The sequence below is a fragment of the Alexandromys fortis genome, unplaced genomic scaffold (assembly GCF_014885135.2).
Source record: "Alexandromys fortis isolate MF-2015 unplaced genomic scaffold, M_Fortis_MF-2015_v1.1 scaffold_31, whole genome shotgun sequence".
Lineage (NCBI taxonomy): Eukaryota > Metazoa > Chordata > Mammalia > Rodentia > Cricetidae > Alexandromys > Alexandromys fortis.
This window is the reverse complement of record NW_026067974.1, coordinates 251,988-273,212: the sequence shown is the minus strand read 5'-3', so window position 1 is coordinate 273,212 and position 21,225 is coordinate 251,988. Positions and strand designations below refer to the sequence as shown.

Below are 21,225 nucleotides of genomic sequence, written 5' to 3'. Positions count from 1 at the left end.
GAAGAAGAACGAGGTTTGGTGCAATGTAAACAGAGCAAACCCTCCTCCAGACCCTAGGGAATCTGTGGAGGGCACGATACATGAGCCGTTTGAAAGGACCCCCACAAGAATTCATACAGAAAAGGTAGCAGTTCTCTTGGCGTGTGGACGAAGTGTAGTCATTGTATTTATCTGAATTGGAGCGCTGGGATATAAATAGTCGCAATGCCTGCTGTTCTGGCCTTCCAGCCCTTGAAATTAAAACTGAACTACAGAAAGACTGATTCTTGGCTGTCCCAAGCTGTGTTCGTTCAGACGGGGTCTGTAAGTGGGTTTTGATGCTTTCTAGTAGTGGGAAATAGCTTTCTAGTTTGGAATACATTTTCACTGCGCTATCTCATGTAAGCCTTGTATCAACTCCGAAGGAAGATCATTTTATTGATGGGAAAAGCTAGACAACCCTGCTGGGGAGCTGGCTCAGGACCCAGAGCATAAAAGCTGGGCATGATGGTAGGCACTATAATCACAGCACTGGGGGGCAGAGACGGGCAGATCTCAGGGGCTTCAGGGCCAACCAATCTAGTCAAAACAAAAGTCCAGGTGCAGTGAGGAGAGACCCTTTTTGTTGTTTTCTCCAGAGACAGGGTCTATTATGTAGCTCTGGCTGTCCTGGGACTTGATATGGAGATCAGGCTGACCTCAAACTCACACCTGAATACACATGTGTACACACACATACACTACATGCACATATACCAAGGCAGCATATTTGGTTTGGTTAAGGTCAAAAAGCAAGTCACCAAAGCATCAGAGTGAGCAATAGTACAATACAGATAAATAACTGAATTGCGATAGGACCCAGGCATGCTCTCTCTGATCTTATGAAGCCATGTTCTGGGGATCTAAAACCAACCTTTCCTTATGAGCTTTTGATATCACAAGTAATATATGAAGCCAGACATAATAACATTGCATGCCTATAATCCCAGTAATTGGGGGGGGGGGGCAAGCAGGAGGATCAGGAGTTCAAGGCTAGTCTCAGCTGCAAAGTTAAGTTGAGTCAGGCTGGGCCTCAAAAATTCAACAAAAGTTAAGAGAGAAGATGAAATTGTTATCCTGAGTGGAAAATTATAATGAAACAAAACCACAAAGCCAGATCATATTTATGGATAAATATATTAGCAAATAAATACATTTCTCAACATAGTGCCTGATTCAAGCATCTTTCTGTCTGGTTCAGATATAAATACCTATGTGGGTGCCTGGGTGCCAGTCTCCTCACTGACTCTGAGGAGAGAAGGTTCCCAAGTAGGATCCCATGCCCATTTTGCCCCCACATTCACATTCCAGGCAAGGATAACGCCTGAGGGGCTAACAATGGTCAGGGTGCCCTGGGATGAAGAGCTACAGGAGGCCCCTCAGCCCTTGTCCACTTGGTGCTCTAATTCCACGTGTACACCTTCTGTTGGGCTGTATGGCTTGCTCTGGGCCCTGCAAACCCATGAGGCCATATGCTATTCTCCATCTTTGAGAATCACTCTGAGAGAAATTCTGTCCTTGCTCAGCTGCGGGTTTTGCTTCCCCTTGCCTTCATCTCATCCCTGTCCCACTTCCCGGGTGGTCAGTTTCCTTTCTGCCTGCTGTGGGACTCAGAGACAGGAGAGCTTCCAGGAGGAGTTGTTCTCTCTCTTCCTGCTCTCTACCTCAGAGGAACTGGCGTTGCTGGAGTGACACGGAGTTTGATAATCAAAAGATTCATCCCAGGTTTGTCAAAAGTCCCCACCTCTGGGACCGAACTCTACACCCTGGCTCCCGAAGCCTGCAACTTAAGATCAGTTTAAGAACAGGGAAGGAGACTACTCCTCCCTGAGCACCAGGGCAGGCACTGGCTAGAGAAGGTGCAGAGACCTCCCTAAGGACAGGGGCTCACCAGATCCCCTTGTTCTTTTGTGAAGACGGGAATGATCAAGCCGAAGTCGCCCCTGAGAAGCCTTGACAGGAGGTGAGAGGCAGCCATGCCCTCAGCTGAACCCATTGGCTTGTGTGAACCCGAGGCCTGGGGCAAAGGAGAGCCAGCAGGAGACCCAGCTGGGCTGGGGAAGAGCAGCACCTTGAGGACGCCTAGACATTCACCCTAGCTTCCTGTCCAAAGCTCAGCCTTTAGAGACCCACCCCACAACTGCATCGTGGCTGGCGGTCTTGCTGGATGCAGGACCTTCTGCACGGTAGGTGTGTTCTGCAGACAAGCCTGGGAGCTAGGGGCAGGGAGCAGCACCTCCGCCACCCACCATCACCACTCTTCTTCCGGTGGTCCCAGGAAGTGCGGCAAAAAGAGAGGCTTGCTGAGGCCCCGGCGTCTCCCAGGAGCAGAACCCTGTGCCGGGTAGAACCCTGAGTCGTCTGGAGCACACCCATGGTTGGAGCTATGTCTGGTCATCTTACATCACACCGCCTGTTCACAGAGCTCCTCAAGCTCCTCCTCCGAGCCTGCACGGGAAGAGAGGGGAGAAAAGAGGTCATGGAGGGTCCAGCTAGTCTCCTGCTTCTCCCACCTGTGGAGACTGGCTGGGGAGGGACCGCAGAGACGGAGAAGTGGGAATATATCGGGAAAGGTGATTGGGTTGAAAGCTGAGAGGGGCCCTTTGGGAAATGGGAGTTAAAAAAAAAAAAACAAACCTAGAGAAATACTTGCAGCAACCCTGTATGACCAGTATTTGCTATTCATTCATTCACTCAATAAATATTTATTTAGTATTCACTTTGAAGTTGGCTTGCTACCATTTGCTGAACAGGATCTCCAAAAGAATAAGCTAGGAGAGGAAGCATGCATGCACATGGGCATTACGGCAGTGGCACAGACAGAGGGTCATTAGAGGTGCATCATGGGAGGGGAGAGAGCACATCCAGGCACAGCAGTGAGGAAAGACTTTTTGACTGAAGATTCGCTGGAATGGCAAGAATTGGGTTTGTAGGGACAGGGAAGTCAGTGGGATATCCTGGGCAGCAGGAACTAGAACGAGTGTTTACCCAAGGTGACTGAGCAGAGGGCAGAGGAAGGGACGGGACAGGAAATGGAGCTAGCTGGCCCTGAAGGCCATGTTAGGTTAGATTTTTCCTTCTTGCGGACGTAACAGAGCATTTGATTCTAGACAGTTTGTGGAAAGGCTGGTGAGCCTGGCAGTAGCATGGGGTCGGGGGAGCAGAAGGAGTAGCTGTGGGGTACAACTGTATGGTACCAGGCATGCAGCCCTCTGGCCTTCCTGGCCCTGTCAAAGGGAGGCTCCTGCTTTGACCATCAGGCTGTGCCCCACAAGGGGAGGGTCTGTCAGTAGTGGACCCGAGAAGAAGGTGACAGCTAGCACAGGAGAAAGAAGGAGCGCTGACTCCGGAGCAAAAAGGGAGACTGAGCTGGCAGCACTCAAAGCAGACGACCGAGCCCAAAGGGAACCACCAAACACCTAGCCCATGCTCACGCCACATGACTGTGGACACATCCAGCCCACATACTGCTTGCATGCATGCCTCCCCGTGGACCTGAGCAAGCTCTGCGTCCTCAGAAGCCTGCCCAGAACCTACCACATAGCAAGTATGTAATCAAGAGGAAATGAATAAAAGAGTGGCCGTAGCTCCCAAGCCCTGCCTGTAGGAGTCCGGGCCTTGTATTTCAGGACCTCTGGGGTCCTCTTTTGAGGGAAAAGGATTCTTCTAGAAGTGGCTCTAGGCAAAGAAGTGTACCATTCATACACTGTCTCTCAAAGGTGGGAGGGAGAGGGAGGTAGGAGCCTCGGAGAGGGAGGATGGTTTGGGCAAATAAATGCTCAAATGCTTTTGGCGTAGAGCCAAGGATTTACATCGGTGCTGTTGGCTGAGACACAGAAATGCCACGGGTTCCCATGAAGATGTGGTTGGCCTTACTAACAAGAGTGCTCAGAAGAGAAGGCTGCTAGGGAAGCTGGGAACTCCCTGTGATTTCTACGCTTTAGATAAGTTACAGCCCTCGGCTTTCAGCAACCCCGTGGCTGTTTTCATCTGCCCTGCAACATCCAGGTGTAGTCCCCTCTCCCCAGAACACCTGCTTCCCTGAAAACTCACCAGGCTGGGCTGGTAGCACCTGGCAGTGTGGATAAGGGCATGATCTGCCCTCTGGCATGTCAGAACTCCACTCGGAATGTCCCTCTCCAGGAGAACATGGTCCCAGAGGCTGGCGGGGGGGCAGATACAACCACACTGGCTGTGACCGCGAGTAACAGGGGCCTGGGGCTTCATACAGCAGCCTCTTGTCCAGGCCTGGAGGTCTGAAGATCAATGGATGAGCCTCTGGGGGCCAAGGGTATGCTAGGCTGGGGCTGTAACGGGGAAAAACCTGGCAAGCTGGATGCACAGTCAAGTCCTGGGGCCGAGAGGTTGGCAAGGGTTCTGAGATGCCACCCCGCCGTTTTCTCTGTGGGTGTCGGACAGGGAGGCTGGATTTCTGCAAGTTCAAAAGACTGTTGGGGTTGGAATTGGGGTTGGGGCTGGCAGCTTCTGCTAGGCCAGGAGCTGGCTCTGTAAGGGATCTGGGCCGGTGTGTGTTGGGGAGCAGTGAAGAAGCTGCCGGGTTGGGTGTGGTCAACTTCGGGTCCAAGATAGATGGCTCCGGTTGGAGCTGAGTCTGAGAAGCAGTAGGCCTGGGCTGAGGGACATTTTCTGGGCCAGGCTTCCTGCCATGCCACTGGAACCGCTTTTTGTAGTGGTGGTGGCCATGGCGGTGATAGTGGCTGTGGCTGGAAACCCGAGTCTCCCCAGTGGGCACTACTGACTCCAGGGAACGGGGTCGAGAGGTCACCCTAGGTTGCGTTGCTTTCCCTCGGAGATCCCCTTCGGGGCTGCAGTACACCAAGGGGTCAAAGTCACTGCTCAGGGAGCTGTGGAAGGTCGAACTGCTGCCGTGGGTGCCCTGCAGGCTGATGTCTGTGCAGTTGACCACTGAGTCACTGGAAGAACCATGACAGGGCCCTGAGCTGGAGTCACTGGCTGGCCCATCTGCCAAGTAGCCGCTGCGCTCTGTACAGTAGCTTTCTCCAGACGCGCTGCTGTCATGAGGCCTGGCCCGACGCAGGGCCGCTGGGCAAACTGTGGGGTGCTGAGGGGTACATCGGAGGTGCCTCAGCCCCCAGCCCTGCGCGTAGGGGTGCTGAGGTACTGCCAGGTGCTGCTGTTCTTCTGGTGCCCGGTGATGTGAAGCCCTGGGGAGGCGTTGATGCCGAGAGCCCATTCTCGACTCCTGGGAGGGCAGAAAGGGCCTAGGTCTTGGGGGGCCGGCCCCTGAATTCCTGGAAGATTCCAACAGGTAGGCAGAGGGGAGATGATAGTGGGCATGGCCAGGATGCTGGCGAATGAGGTGGAGTCTCCTGCCTGGTTCCTGGTAAGATGGAGAGGCTCCCAGGCCCTGGGAAAATGAATCTCCTTCTGAAAAAAAAGAATGAGATGCACATTTGATTTCATGGACACACTTCATTCAGAGAATGAACGCAGAGAGGCTACGCTGTCTGATCCTGCATCGCCTCTAAACTCAGTTTGGGAAACCAAGAACATCTAATCTAAAATTTGCCTGTGACTGGACTTAACTCCTCCTTTTTGTCAGGGCTGTCAATCCCTGCTCCTCTGGTCAGCCATTCGGGCTCTTTCACCCAGGGCTGCCAATAGCTGTCTCTTTGGATGAATTAGCACAAGGTTCTTTTCCCTCAAGATATTGATTTCACATTTTTTTTTAGAAAATTGCTATATCAATTTTATTAGACTATGACCCTTTATTGCCAGAACATTAGAACAATGAATTTGAAAATAACCCAGATTTAGAATCAACAATACTGTCGGGAAAACACGCTCTCTGAGCAAGCAAAGATGGCTTCCATATGGACAACCCTCCCCAGAAGACAAGGGGCTCTTGAGCAGTGTGCAGCTGAAGCCACCATGGTGGCAGCTGCTTCTCCTTAGTCTCACAGTAGAACGTCTTTCCCAGAGGGCAGCTATGTTCTAGATCCATCTGTGGGCACAAGGGGAGCCCTTGGTCCACCTCCTACCTACGATGTTGAACATGCAGAGGGGGCAAGTCTGATGCTGGTGTAGCCAGGGGTCCACGCAGGTACGATGGAACTCATGGAGGCAGGAAATGACCCGGAGCTCCTGAAGCAAACAAGAGTGTCGCAACCAAAGGTTACAAGGATCTCCCTGACTCACCTACTTGCAAAAGAGCAGGAGAGTAATGGAGGTGTGGGTTTTGGTAGCTGGTGGATTTGCGTTAAGATGCACGACTTTGGGCAAGTCTCTCTCTCTCTGTTTTAGGTTTTACTTTTTTTGAGATAGTCTCACATCTCTGTGAGATAGTCTTTGAACTCTTGACCCTCCTTTTCCTGTCAGCCAAACGCTGGATTAGAGTCATGCACCACAATGCTTGGCTCAAATTTCCCAACAGTTTCTGCTGTCAGTAAGGATAAGAACCCAATCCTCCCCACCCTCCTCTGCCATGGGGCTAACGAGAGATAAGGTGTTTAAAGTGCCACTGTCGCCTGACAGGAGCCTCCCTCTCTGCAATACCGATGCTTTTTCTCAGAGGCCAACAAAATGACCACATTGAGGAGCAACACATAGGACTGAGGTGTAGGTAGGATGGAGTCATACCTAGACCTGTCCACCCCCGCCCCAGCTACCACCTCCATCTCCAGCCTGGCCCACCTCACCTGCCCCTCTGAGAACTCCTCCAGGCAGATGGCACACATAGGGGCCGAGCTGCAGCTACTCCCTGAGTCTGGCCACTCGGCTCGCACCCGCCTACAGCTGGCTTGGTACCTCCTGGTGGCCAGCTGGCTGATGGCCCAGGCTGTTCGTTGCTGAAGAGGGTCCTGGGAAGAGGAATAGAGTTCAATCTGGAGCAAGGGCTCTGCTTCCCTGTTCCCTGGGCCCCGGTTCCATCGCCCTATGAGATCACACAGCCAAATTACTGCCCTTCAGGGTGGATCCCTTCCAAGCTCCTGCATAGCTGCGACCTTCCATCCCACCGCCTTGCAGTATTCCATTATGCTTGTCTTCCTTTGATTACTTATAAGAGACACTTTTAAAAAAATCATTCTTCTTCTAGTCTCTGTGTATGGGCATTTTGTCTGCATGCATGTTTGTGCATCATGTGCGTGCCTAGTGCCCATGGAGACCAGAGAGGGTATTGGATCCCCTGGAACTGGAGTTACAGACAGTAATGCCCATGCTCACTGGTCAATGCTATTCTGTCATTTTCTCAATGCAGACTCCCCTGGACTGGTGTAAAAATGGTTAACCCTGTCTCCCTGCCTGCTGGCTCCTCTTTGCTACCTCACTGTTCTCTGTAGTAAGCACATGTTGCCATCCAAAAGATTGTACATTTTACTTCTTTTATTGCCTGCTTCCTCCCACTAGAATGAAAGCTTTTTAAGAGTGGAGGGCTGGGGCTGGAGAGATGGCTCAGTGGTTAAGAGCATTGCCTGCTCTTCCAAAGGTCCTGAGTTCAATTCCCAGCAACCACATGGTGGCTCACAACCATCTGTAATGAGGTCTGGTGCCCTCTTCTGGCTTGCAGACATATACACAGACAGAATATTGTATACATAATAAATAAATAAATATTTAAAAAAAAAGTGGAGGGCTGGTGCTGGAGAGATGGTTCAGTGGATAAGAGCATTGGCTACTCTTCCAGAGGTCCTGAGTTCAATTCCCAACAACCACATGGTGGCTCTCAGCCATCTATAATGAGATCTGGTGCCCTCTTCTGGCCAGCAGGCATACATGCAGACAGAACACTGTATACATAATAAATAAACCTTTAAAAAAAAAAAAGCAAAGGATTTTTTTGTCATTTTTACTCACAGTGCTGTTTCCAGCACCTGAAATGGATATATATTACTCAGTATATGTGGTGGATGGATGGATGGATGGATGGATGGATGGATGGATGGATGGATGGATGCAAGATATGCCCCCCTCATATCGGGCAGCCCACGCCGCTCACCGGTCTGCTACGGTGGGGACGACACCTGATGCGCAGCACTGAAGCCAGGACGATCACAAAGATGGTGCCCACCACAGTCAGGAGGATCCACACGTCGTAATCTGGCTGAGGATGTGGGGAATAGCAGAGAGGAGAAAGGGTCATCCTCCAGAAAGAGCCAGGTCAAGGTGCGAGGGAACACTGGAGTAGAGATGGAGCTGGAGGGTCCCCTGGGCCTCCCACCTGAGGGATGAAGGATGGAACTGGAAGGACCAGGTGCTCTCTCTGCCTTGGGGCTGCAGGAGAGGGAGCTGGAGCTGCAGTAGTGAGACCCCTTATCCAGGAAACTCATGTGTTTCCAGCCAGAGGCAGAAAGGATCTCTTTGTACAGTGGGAGCTACTTGCTGGAGAGTGGTAGGGAGTGGAGAGGCACCCTCCAGGGGTCAGAGCCTGGGCTCCACAGGCAGGCAGGTTTCTGTGCTCTATGCCATAAAACCACGGAGTTGCAAACAGACTCAACAGACCCAATCTGTTCACCCTGCAGATGAGGCTCGGAGAGCAGGAAAAATTCCCAGAGACACGCGGCTAAAGGGTGACGTGGTCTAAGGTTTCCAGGGAGCAGGCGCAAGGCTGCTCAGATGCAAGACAGATGCAAGGCGGAGGCCTGGGGTGCTTACCCATGCTGGGGGCTCCTTTAGCTCAATCCTCACATGGGCCTTCCGGTTCTTGTACACAAACTCCATCAGCTTCTCGGCATCCTTACCCCAGATCAGCACCACTGGCCAAGTCAGTCCCAGCGGCTGCTGCAGCTGCAGAGAACAGAGTTCCACAAGGGTTCTTGCGACTTCTGCTTCCCGCAGGAACCATACCTCCCTCCATCCAGACCCTTCCTGGACCACCCGCATGTCCCTAGGCACCTGCTCAGCCGCTGATCGATCCTCGGTGATGTCAAAGAGCACCGCGCTAGCTCCACGCTCGCCAGCCATTCGGGCCTGCCGAGACACAGCAGAGGGTTGTCACAGGCCGGTCATGGCTCTCAACCCTGAACACACGCATCTCTGCACCCTGTTCACGCACATGTATGTGTGCGAGAAGTCGAGGAGCCTGGGAGCCCTGGCTGACCCAGCCCACTGCCTTCAAAGAACAACATTCGGTCTTTCATTTTGAAACAGAACACCCACCAGGTTTTAGTGGGTGCCGGTAAACCAGCTTTGGCTCCAGGGTAAGATAAGCCCCTGCTCAGGGATCAAGCAGTGGGAGAACAAAGGGCAGGGAGTGACCAGCGGCTGGAGGGGGTGGATAGAGAGGGAATGGGGAAACTGAGAAGGACCCAGCCCTGCCTATCCAGAGGTGGCTGTGGAATGCTGCCCTTCAGGAGTGAGACCAAGTGCTGAGAGCCTGGGACACTGCTCTGACCCAAAGCATCCATAACGGATTCCCCCACCTCAGTGGTCACCCAGGGGCGATCTCTCCCCGACACTCTCTCGCTTGCCGAGCTCTCTGGTTCCAGATCATGGCCCTAAGGAGGCCTTGCCCAGTTCTTGATCCCTTCGTCCTCTCCTTTAGGTTGGCTGGATTGGACAGGGACTGAAAGGGCTGCTCCCACAAGGACACAACTGTGCATATACTCATATATATTCTGCAAGGGCTCCAAGAGTGCGTCTGAGGCAGCACAATCTAGCCAGCCACGCAGCAGCGCAGATAACAAACGAAGAGGGGACAAGAGGAGGGAATCTGGGGCCTGCGTGGGGGTGAGAGAAGGAAGACAGCGCGCAACAGCCACAACTAACCGACAAGGACGGACACTGGGAAGGTGCTGTCCCCAGCCTGGAATCGGACCACCAGACCAGAAGTGCAGCAGCCTGCCACCTCCGGTGCCAGCTCCCACCCAGGGACCCTGCTGAATCCCAGGGGCCTTTCTGCAGGCAGTGAAGGAGTTAACCCTTCTTCAAGTCACAGTGGCAGGAAGAGGAGCCCGTGCTGGGACTTACTCACCGTCCAGAGCTTTGATCTGTGCTCCCTTCCCGGGGAGAGCCTGTCGGAGCAGGTCCCCTGCCAGGCAGGCTGGGAGCAGCTGGTTCTCTGCTCCCCACTCCCCAGGCAGTGCCAGGGGCTAGTGGGCCCCTCAGAACCAGCTACATACAGGCAGGGGACAAGGAGAGGGCACTGAGACACTTAAGCGGGGGTGGGGGGGTGGAGGGGGTGGGGGGGACTATTTTGGTTAGGATAACTTTCCTTTCTTCTCTCTCGCTCCAGTGAGCTGGGCTGGTCCCTCTTTGGACCCTGCCTAGGACCCCAAGTCCTGAGGAAATTCATGGACTCTACAATGAACTGGCTGGGGAAGAAACCGAGAAATTGCAGCTTCTAGTGTCCTCTTAGGCACTTCCTCCCAGAAAGCCCAGCCACCAGCTCCAAACAAATCTTCAGGGCTCTGCAATTTCGGGCTTTCAATAAGTGTTGGCAGGGAGTGGCCTCTGTCTTTAATTCCAGCTTACAATGAGACAGAGGCAGACAGATCTCTGAGCTCAGGGCCAGCCAGAGTGAGTTACAGGACAGCCAGGGCTATGCAGAAAAACACTGACTCAAAACACACAACAATAACAACAAAAAGAATTTTTGGAAAAGGAACCCCATAGGGGACTCTGCTGGTGATCCAACAGTCCAGGGATGGGCCAGGAGTGGGCTGGGAAATTCGGCAGTCACAGAGATTCCCATACCCCAAGGTCTGGGCTCAGTGTGGTCCAGAAGAGTATGGGGGCTCCCTTCTGTGGAGATTTTCTTACTTCTTCATCCAGCTCTCTTTGAAGAATTGGGTAGGAAGAGTAGAAAGCAATTACTGCAAGGTTCAAACACCCGAGCCCATTACAGCCCATAATTACAAAGTTGTAAAAGTGATCAAAGAGCCCAGAGCCTTTGCCAACAGGAGAATATAAACAGGACTTTCTGGCCGTGGAGTCCTGTGTCCTGAGTTCTAGAGACAGAAAGCAAGATTTGGGGATGGACGGCAGTCCAACCTGGGGCTCTCTGAACCCCCTGCCAATTTGCACCCAAGAGTGGGAGTTATCTATGGAGTAGCTCTTTGAGGAGTGGAATCTGGAAGACAGGGAGGATGGGCAAGCTCCCACAGCCAGAAACCTAGCTTCAGAAAGACAGCACAGTCCTCTCTGGATGCTCTCTCTCCAGGGCGGGCCAGACCTTGGGCGAGCAAGCAAAACTGCACCAAGGAGCCAACTCAGAGCATGCAAGGAGGGATCTGGAATCCTGCCTTTCGGCCCATGAGTCAGCTGTTAGATTTTCCTCTACAGACCACAGTGACCGTTTCTGTCCATCACCTGCTCATCCATAATACAACAGCATAGTATGCCCACTAGGCCAGGAAGCTCCGGACTCTCCGCGCACACAACACTAGAATGCTCAGGCTAGGGAGATGGCTCAGCGGTTAAGAGCACTGGCTGCTCTTCCTGAGGTCCTGAGTTCAATTTTCAGCACCCACATGGTGGCTCATAATCATCTCTAATGGGACCTGATGCCCTCTTCTGGCATGCAGGTGGACATGCAGAGCAGTCATACATAAAATATAAATAAAATTTAAAGAAAATAATGGTTAAAAAAACTAGACTGCTTGTAACACTATTCTAGAGCTTACATGAAAGGAACAGACAATGGCCGACACCTTTCACTTCACAATGCTGTCCCCTTTACTCTCTGGTACCCAATCTGACACAAACACTCAACACACAAAACAGATAAAATGTGGAGCAGCTCCCTCTGGGGGCGGGGTGAGGGGAAAGCACTTTAGTCCCCCTGCCCCCACCCATCACCCCCCCTCCAAGAAACACAGACTTAGCAGAACATTCGTTGAAGTCCACTTGGCCAAAGACCCCATCTGCTGGGCGGAGTTCTACAGGGAGGGATTTCCGTCCCCACAGGGCTGGGTCAGGCTGAAAAGAGTCAGTAGGATGAGCCGCACTAGGCTGCGCTTGAGAGCAATGGGAGAAGGAAGGAGAAGGCGTGCGCTTCTTACTAAGATCTGCCCTGCCCAGAGGGCCGAGGTGGGGATCCCAGCTCTGCTCCCACCAGGAGCTGTGAGACTTTGGGGGAAACTTCTCAACACTTCCGTTGGCTTTTCTGTAATCTGGGGCAATAACAGACCCCGCCTCATAGAGCTACTATGGGAACTACATTAATTAATCCACGTAAAGTACTTAGGTTTGTGCCTGGCACATGGTGCTATTATATCAACTAGTATATGTGGCTTGCATACATGAGTTCATTTATTCCTTAGAATTCCCTAACACGGTAAGGAAACCAAGACTCGGAGGGCCTGAACTGGTCCATGGACACAAACTGATAAACAATGAAGACTCTTCGTCATCATCCTGGACTTCAGCCCCCAGAGCGCCTTCTCTTCCCGTTTTGATCTGTCTTCCTCAAGACAAGGTCTCATTATATTGCCCAGGCTGGCTCCAAACTCAGCAGCCTACTCCCTCAGTATTCCTGCATGATTATAGGTATGTGCCACCATGTCCAGCTTGAGAGGGCTTTTCCTTAGCCACTGGCTTGGTGGCCATCTAGGTACCCAGAGGCTTGCCTATCTAAATCCTTCTCTTAGGCAAAAGGCCTCTGTGTTTGTTCAGGTATGACCGGGGACTTGGGGCTGATAAAGAGGCAGACACCACTCCAGGTGACAGAACAGAAAAGTCCAAAAGAATCACGGTGAGGGTTTCAGAGTAGACCAAGTGAGATGAGTAGTTTAAAAAAAAAAAAAAAAGCATATGAGGAAGACTGCTCAGTGTGGGACACACACTTGGCGTGTGCAAGGCTCTGGGTAAGACTGCTCAGTGTGGGACACACACTTGGCGTGTGCAAGGCTCTGGGTAAGACTGCTCAGTGTGGGACACACACGTGGCGTGTGCAAGGCTCTGGGTAAGACTGCTCAGTGTGGGACACACACTAGCGTGTGCAAGACTCTGGGTAAGACCGTCCAGTGAGGAACAGTTGGCCAGGTTAGATGATGGGACCCGACTGGCATGCTTGGGAAAAGGGCAATTCTCTTAGCAATGATTGAGAAGCCAGGTGTGGGGGCTTCGTCCTGACTGTCAATTTAACTGGGCTGAGAAGCACCTAAGAGATTAACAAAGGGTACCTCTGGGTGTGTCTGTGAAGATGTTTCCAGAAAGCTTAATTAAAGGGGAAGACGCACCATCCCAAAGACTGAGGCTACAGATGGAAGGGAAGGGAGAAAAGGAGAGAGCGCACTAGCACAGCGTGTGTGTGTGTGTGTGTGTGTGTGTGTGTGTGTGTGTGTGTGTGTGTGTGTGTTCCTGCAGAGGTTAAGGAGAAAGCCTCCTGCATAGAAACACCCTTATAGTCGCCCACGTGTAAATAGTATACTCACAGACTGTGTTAAAAGAACTGCAGGAAGCTGGGTGCAGTGTAGACCTGTGAACGTCTTCAGCTAGTCTAGGTTGTGAGGACCTATGCAGGCCTGTGAGTACCTTCTGCCTTAATAATATTTTAAGCTTCTATTTGTTTTATTTTTTTTGGAGGCAGGGTTTCTCTGTGTAGCCCTGGCAGTCCTGGAACTCTTCCTGTAGACCAGGCTGGCCTTGAACTCAGAGGTTCCCCCGGCTCTGCCTCCCAAGTGCTGGGATTAAAGGCTTGCACCACCACTGCCTGGTTTATTTCCAGTTTTTAAATGTGGCAACTAATTTACATTTTAGTTTTGTTGTTTGAGCTTTTGTTTTGTTTTAATTTTGAAAGAGGGCCTCATATAGTCCGTGTGAGTGAGGTGACTTTGAATTTCTAATCATCTTGCCTTTATTCTGGAGGGCCAGAATTATAAGCAAGTACCACCAAGCCTGACTTTATGAAATGTCAGAGAACAAAGTCAGGGCCTGTGCAATCCAGGCCAGCTGATCCAGACCCCCAGCCCTAATTTACATATGACCCTTGGGTAAGCCAAAGTCATCTTGCAGGCCTAAAGTTAACAAAGCTCACAGGAAATGTGTACACATCGTAGGGAGAGCAATAACTTCCACTTTGCTGTTTTGTTTTCCTTTTTTGAGCCAGAGTTTTGTTATACAGTGCTGGCTGAGCTCGTGTTTACTCTACAGCCCGAGCTGGCCTCAAGCACACAATCCTAGCTTGGCCTCCTGAGTGCTGGGACCTCAGACTTGAGCCACCAAGTTTGGCTCTTTTGCTGTTCTTGTGAAAGTGCTCAGCAGATATCTCTGAAGTGTGAAAAACAAAACCTTCAAGTGACACCCCACCCTGTACCGCCCACCTGATCTGCTCATGTGCTGAGGAAGGGAAAGCCCTCAGAATTTCTAAGAAATGGAGTGGGGTGAGGCAGTGGGAGCTCATGCTGGGATGAAACTCAAAATCCTGGGACTGGTTGATAGAAAAACAAAAGTGTGGATTTCTACGGCTCTTGGATGGGTTGAGAGCTAAGGGAACTTGAGGAATCAGACTTAGCAATTTTTGTTGTTGTTGGTTTGGTTTTTTTTTTTTTTTTTTTTTTTTTTTTTTTTTTTTTTTTTTTTTTTTTTTTTTTTTTTTTTTTTTTTTTTTTTTTTTTGAGACAGAGTTTCTCTGTGTAACAGCTCTGGCTGTCCTGGAGCTCACTCTGTAAACCAGGTTGGACTCAAACTCACAGAGATCCACCTGCCTCAGCCTCCCAAGTGCTGGAATTAAAGGTGTGTGCTATCACTGCCCAGCCAGGTTTAGCATTCCTAAAAAAAAGTGTTATTTTATGTGAATGTGTATGGATGTTTTGCCTGAATGTGTGTCTGTGTACCACCTTTTTCCTGGAACCCGTGGAGGCCAGAAAAGGGCATCAGATCCCTTGGAACTGCTGTACAGATGGTTGTGAGCCACCAAGTGGTGCTGGGAAGAGCAGCCAGAGTTCTTAACCACTGAGCTATCTCTCCAGCCTCGAGGTCTTATTGTTCTAAGAGACAAGGGGACAAGAGAGCACAGCGTTCCCCCAGCCCAGTGCTGGGTGCAGCTGAGGACATGTGGTCTGAGGACAGGTGATATGAGACTCTACCTTACTGGCCAGTGACAGGCAGGGCCGAGGAGCCCTTCGAGGACTCTCCAGCTTAACTATGCTGATGAAGCCAGGCTCCAGGTTGTCATCGTCACTGGCGTTGCACAGGTACAGCGGGTGGGACTGCAGAGAGACAAAGACCTGGGTTAGAGCAGGTATGAGCTATGGCCAAGAACCAAGCACATCTACATTATTCTAGGCAGGCTCCAGGTTGGCCTCTTTTTAAAAGATGTTTAAAAATAATGTGTGTGTATGCGCGCGCGCGCGTGCACACGTGCATGTGTGGATGTGAGCACATACTCCATGGTGTGTATGTGGGGGTAGAGGACAAGTTCCAGGGATTGCTTTTCTCCTTCCACCATGGGGTCTAGCTCAGGTTGCCAGGCTTGCACCTCATGATCTTTTCCCCACTGAGCCATCTTGCTGGCCCTGAGTAGGTCTCTTGCTACCAGAAAAGAGTAGACCTTCCCTGGGCATGGCGGCTGATGCCTGTAACTCCAGAACTCAGAAGGCAGAGGCAGGGGGTTTGCCAGAAGCATGAGGCCAGCCTGGGTTACACAGAGTTTCAGGCCACTGTATCTTAAGACGAGTGAGTCTTATTACTGGAGAGCTTCATATTAAACTAGTAATCATTCTTTGTGACTTCAAAGGTGCTAGGGTACAGGGCATGGGGGATGGGAAGGAGGAGCATTGCAGACAGGACCTAAATGAAGACCCTGCTATGGAGCCGCTGCAGGACCCGCAAGCCATACTTTTCTAAATGGACCAAGTCCAGAAGGCTCCTGATCCTTCTACTTGCTCCCAAACCTCCAGGTTCTGAGGGTGCTCCTGTGCTCCTGTAAACTCCAGACTCAGAGAGTGCTTCTGTAAGCTCCAGGCTCAGAGAGTGCTCCTGTAAGCTCCAGGCTCAGGGAGTGCTCTAGTGCTCCTGCCCTTGAGCCTGGAGGCAGTGTCAGGTGCCATGATGCTGTTTTGGGATGTCTCAACAGCTGTTGCTCTGCAGATTCTGGCCAGTGTCTTCTAACTCAGTGTACCTGCCCCTCCTTCTCACTGCCTGTGAGTGTCCTGCGCCCATCGTGGGATCAAGCAAGCTGCTGGAGGAGGCTGTCTTTGGATGAAGCTGGGCCAAGACTTAGGGACTGACCAACACAATTCCTGGGCACAGGAATGATGCAGTAGAGATGGGACCATCTCTGCCTATTAGCTCTAGGACTATGGAAGGTCCAATCCAAGGCTGTACCTCTAAGCCACACTGGTACAGAAATAATGACTGAAGAGAAAATGGGCCAACTGTGTGAACAGAAATCCGGGACCCCTTCACCAGAGAAATGAGACCCTTCACTTAACAATCTTATTCCATATTATTCCTTGATAACATTTTATTTATTTTCTGTGCATGTGTGGTATGCATGCCATGGTGTATATGTGGAGGTCAGAGGACAACTGTGAGCACCTGTTCTCTCCTTCCACCACAGGGATCCAAGTGATTGGACTTGGGTCATCAGGCTTGGTGACAACCCTGTTGAGCCATCTCACCCGCCCTATATTCAAGACAGAGAATTTCAACTGTTGATGATGATGTCCACTATGGGTTGAAAACCGTAGTAACTTTCCGAAAGCTTTCTCAGGCTCATCTCTTACGGACTCAAACCCGGTAGGTTCTCAATCCATATGTACGATGTCGCTTTGCATCGTGGCCTTGATAAGAACATCTCTGAGGAGGTAGCAGGGGTCCTATGCTTATTTCCAGAATTTAGGGGTTACTGGCCTGGCGGTGATGGAGGCTCAGTGTGGGAGAAAGGTTACACTCTTGTCTCCAGAATAAATGGCATGAGGCTGGGCTGTTTTATTTTCAATGTGTACCGTGTGTCAGCCTATCCAACCATCCACCCATTCTGTGTGTGTGCGTGTGTATGTGCATGTATGTATGTGTGCAATTCATTTTGTATGTATGTGCACATGTGAGTGAAGGTCAGAGGTTGACGCTGGAAGCCTTGATCAATTGCTCTCCACCTTACTTTTATAGATTGGGTTTCTCATTGAGCTTGGAGCTTGTCAGCTAGGCTAGCCCGGCTGGCCAGCATGCTCCCAGAGACCTGCCTGTGTCTGTCTCCATGGCACTGAGACTACAGGTGTGCAGCACTGTACTTGCCTTTTTGTTTTTAAGGTTTATTATTTCTATTTTGCCTGTATGAATGCTTGCCAGAATGTGCGCAACTTGTGTACCTGGTGCCTGAGGAGGCCAGAAGAGGGCATCAGATTCCCCAAAACTGTCGTAGACAGCTGTGAGCTGCCATGTGGGTGTTGGAACCAAACCCAGGTCCTCTGCCAGTGTCCTGAACTGAGTCACCATCTCTTCAGCCAGTGCCCAGCTTTTTAACACGGTGCTGGGCACAGAACACCAGTCCTCACGTTGTACGGCAAGCGTTTTACTGGCCAAGTCGTCCGTCTCCCAGCCCTTCATCCATTCTTTAATTCAATAACCCTGTAGGCTCCCGCTGTGCTATGTAAACTGTGTTGTGATGTTCTGAGGCTAGCGTGTTCAAGAGACTACTGTAGGATACGGGAAGCAGAGACTCGTGGCTCCAAATGAGGAACGGAGCATTTATTGCAAGAGTGAATTGATAGCTTTATCAGAGGCTGACTGAATACGTGCTCACCCAGAAGACCAACAAAGAGAAGAGGGTGGAGAGGCCGTCCCAGCAGAGGAAGCCACCTGTTCTGAGAACACAGACTGAGACGGAACTTCGGGAAGACGGGGCAGGTGTGAGCAGGACGGCAGGGGACGGGCAACAGGAGCCAGCCCACGCTGTGGAGACCACAGACTTGTACACAGGAGGACTTCCCTGCTGATTCCGAGGAGGCTGTGTGGAGGAGAGTCGGACACAGCTGTGCCAAGCAAGCAGAAATTCCTGGGACGTAGAAATTAGTCGCCGAAGTCCACTGCTTTGACTAGCTTGACCTCCCTTCACAGGCCAGCTCTCTAAGACCCCCAACACACACACACACACACACACACACACACACACACACTGAGCAGAGGCAGATCTGGAAAGGGAAGCTTTGCAACGGTTGACCCAGCACTCCATCCCTAAGCCTCAGCGGAGAACCAGCATCAGTCATGTGGGAGGATGCCTCTGGCAAGGGGGAAGAGGGGACCCAGGAGTCAGAATCAGCAGACTGAGTCTGAACCAGCAACTGAGAATGAGAATGGGGGGGGGGTGACCGTCCATTGTGCAGCCTGTACTCCACTGTGGGGTAGGCCTTGCTTCCTGTATAAAGAAGAGCCTGAGGCTCAGAGAAGCCAAGCTAACACTAGACTAGCATTTAGCTTGTCGGACTCCATCCTCTCCTGTCATGGAGCTCAATAGAATGCACAGTCAGGCTCGACTGTCTCACCCAACAGTAACAATGAGGAAGATAAAGGTTTGTATGCAGTGTTCTCAGCCCTGCTGGGCCCTAAGTCCTTCCACCAGCGTTTCACTGTGAGGCAGAAGCTATTGTTGTTCCGCCTTTGAAGATGAGGAACAGAGGCACCAGAAGGTTCAGAACATCACAGCTGGTAACGGACACCACAGGATCAGAGGGAACCGAATAGTAGAGTGAGTTAAAGGAGAAAAAAGTGGGGGAGCCGGGTATAGTGTCACACGTCTGCAAGGACAACACTAGAGGACTGAGACCCAAGGAAAGCCACGGGTTCCAGGCCAGCCTGAGCTACACAGTGAGTGCCAGGCCAGCCTGAGCTACAGTTTTCACATTTGGCTCCGAAAGCATGATATCCTTCCCCAACTCATAACCAAATTATTTGTCTTACTAATTATATGGGGTATTTTCTGTTGTCAGAGACTTTGTAGACCAGCAACTTGCATGTGGTAAGCCTCCTGTCCCTCCTTCTGTCCCTCCTCCTGTCCCTGCCTCCCAAGCGATATTATAAGTGTGCAGCATCATGACCAGCCAATTATAAGTCTATAAAATCAAAAGGCCCAAAGACGAGTTCCTAGAATACTGTTGACCCCCCACTCCAGGATGTTGTCTGGGTACTCTTCACACATTCTTTGGGTCACCCCAAAACCTCATGGTTCTCCACTTATAGCCTCATCTTGAGCGCCAGATCCCTAGGTCCTAATGTCCCTACATCTTTCTGTGTGAAGAACCTCAAATATAGATACCTCAAACCCAGCTTGCTCAAGACTGATCAGATCATTGTACTGTCTGAAACTGGGTACCCAGTGTCCCCTGTCCTGGGGTTCAGAAGCAGGATCCACCTGTCACCCAGCCAGGGGCTACCTACCCTGTCTCCTCTATTTCCTTCAAACATCAACATGGGAGAAATCAACAAATAAACCAGGCATGGTGGCACATGCCTTTAATACCAGGACTCAGGAGGCAGGGACAAGAAGATCTCTGTGAGCTCAAGGCCTGACTGATTTACAAATGAGTTCCAGGACGCAGGACAGCCAGAGCTACACAATGAGACCCTACTTCAAAATAAATAAATAAATAATTAATAAAGGAAGTCACCAAACTCGGTCAGTTCATTCCCCAGGCAGAGAGGAACCGTCATTTTAGGTCATTTTAGGTTCATCATAAAGTGGGAAGCTCATGGATCCAATTATCTATCTGTCTCTTTACTCCTGTTTCTTCCCACAATCAGCCCAGGTCCTTAGTTACAGTTGCCATCACCATTGCTACCCAGAATCACTAGAAACTTCTTAACTAGGCTTGTCTTACCCCACTCATCCCTCTGTACAAAGTGGCTCCAACACTAACTTGAGCTTGCTTGCCTGTATGGAAGCTCTGGGTGGGCTCCTCACAGCTCTTGGGATGAGGTCTGCAGCCTTAAACGCCTGGCCTGGGCTCGGGGGATATGCCTCAGTGAGCAAAAGCATTTGCTTTGTCGGCCATGATCTTGGAACCCACATAACCCACGTAAATGCAGGAGGAGGTAATTGATTCTACAAAGTCGATTTCTGACATCCACATGTGTGCTATGGCCCGCATGCCCACACATACAAATCATGTGTATGTGCATGCCCACCAGAGACACGCGGACACAGGGTTTAAAGGCTGTGTCTGGGCTGCCTTGCCTTGTGGCTCACTCTCTCTTCCTATTACTCCCGCCCCCGCACCCCGTGTCCAAAAATAACAACCTGCTCCACTTCCCTAAACACACTCTGCCTACTGGTCCTGTATTTCCCTAATCACAGTGTTTTCCCACTGTGGAGAATCTGTCTGCTGTCTTCCCTACCCAGCCCTCAGGCCACCTGTCTCCCCACTGTCCTGGCAGTGACTCTGGACATGGGGTACCCAGGATTTAGTGATTAGTTATCAAGGGTCTACAACCAGACGACTGGCAGATAACTCCTAAGACAACAGAGTGGACACCAAAAACCCTGGCAATGGTTGCTCTGGAAATGACAGAGAGGGGGGGAAGTGGTCAGGGAGGGTTATGGAGCCGGAGGAAGAATGAACAATGGCTTTCTGTACTTCCTGTCTTTTCTCTCCTTCATCTCCTTGCCCTGGGAGCATTTGCCACACTCCAGCACTGGCTCGCAGCTCCTTTCCTGGCTTTGGTGAAAGGTGAACTCTCTGAGGAAGTGCAGATGTCCCAAGGCAGAAAGAAGTAGGGTGTGGAGGGAGAGTCCTGCCTCTAGAACCTCAAAGGGGTGAGGAGGAGTCTCGGCTGGACCCCAGAAGGCGTGTGGTCCCTGCAGAATGACTGAGCGGCAGGTATGAGGAGACTGGACCCCAGGAGAAAAGGTGTATCCACTCAGATTCTCCCCCTTCCTTCTCCTTTCCCTCCTGTCTCTTCTTTCTTTCTGAGACAGGGTCCCGTGTAGCCCAGGTTAGCCTCAAGCTCAATACATTGTGGATTTCTGATCTTCCTTCTCCTACTGAGTGCTGGGGTTACAGGCATCTGCCCCCCCCGGTTGATTCAGGGCTGGGGGTGGAACCCAGGGCTTCATGCTGCCACTTAACCAACTGAGCCACATCCACGGACAAGAAATATCCGTATCTATCACCATGCACAAAACTCAAGTCCAAGTGGATTAAAGACCTCAATATCAGTCCGAACACACTGAACCTGATAGAAGAGAAAGTGGGAAGTACTCTACAACACGTGGGCACAGGAGATCACTTCCTACGTATAACCCCAGCAGCACAGACAGTAAGGGCCTCATTGAATAAATGGGACCTC

The 21,225-nt window shown here is 51.1% G+C and overlaps 1 protein-coding gene across 4 annotated transcripts in view; it reads right to left on the bottom strand.

The window, feature by feature from the left end:
• Positions 1-1,136: 1,136 nt before the first annotated feature.
• Rnf43 (ring finger protein 43) overlaps positions 1,137-21,225 on the bottom strand; it is a 68,620-nt gene continuing 48,531 nt past the window's right edge. For all 4 annotated transcript variants that reach the window (XM_050156677.1, XM_050156678.1, XM_050156679.1 and 1 more), the window contains 8 exons: positions 15,027-15,149; positions 8,893-8,967; positions 8,653-8,784; positions 7,997-8,101; positions 6,699-6,860; positions 6,042-6,144; positions 4,072-5,427; positions 1,137-2,466 (listed from right to left, as the gene is read on the bottom strand). In XM_050156677.1, coding sequence (XP_050012634.1) covers positions 2,423-2,466; positions 4,072-5,427; positions 6,042-6,144; positions 6,699-6,860; positions 7,997-8,101; positions 8,653-8,784; positions 8,893-8,967; positions 15,027-15,149 — 2,100 coding nt within the window. In that variant the 3' untranslated portion in view covers positions 1,137-2,422. The remainder of the gene's footprint in view (positions 2,467-4,071; positions 5,428-6,041; positions 6,145-6,698; positions 6,861-7,996; positions 8,102-8,652; positions 8,785-8,892; positions 8,968-15,026; positions 15,150-21,225) is intronic.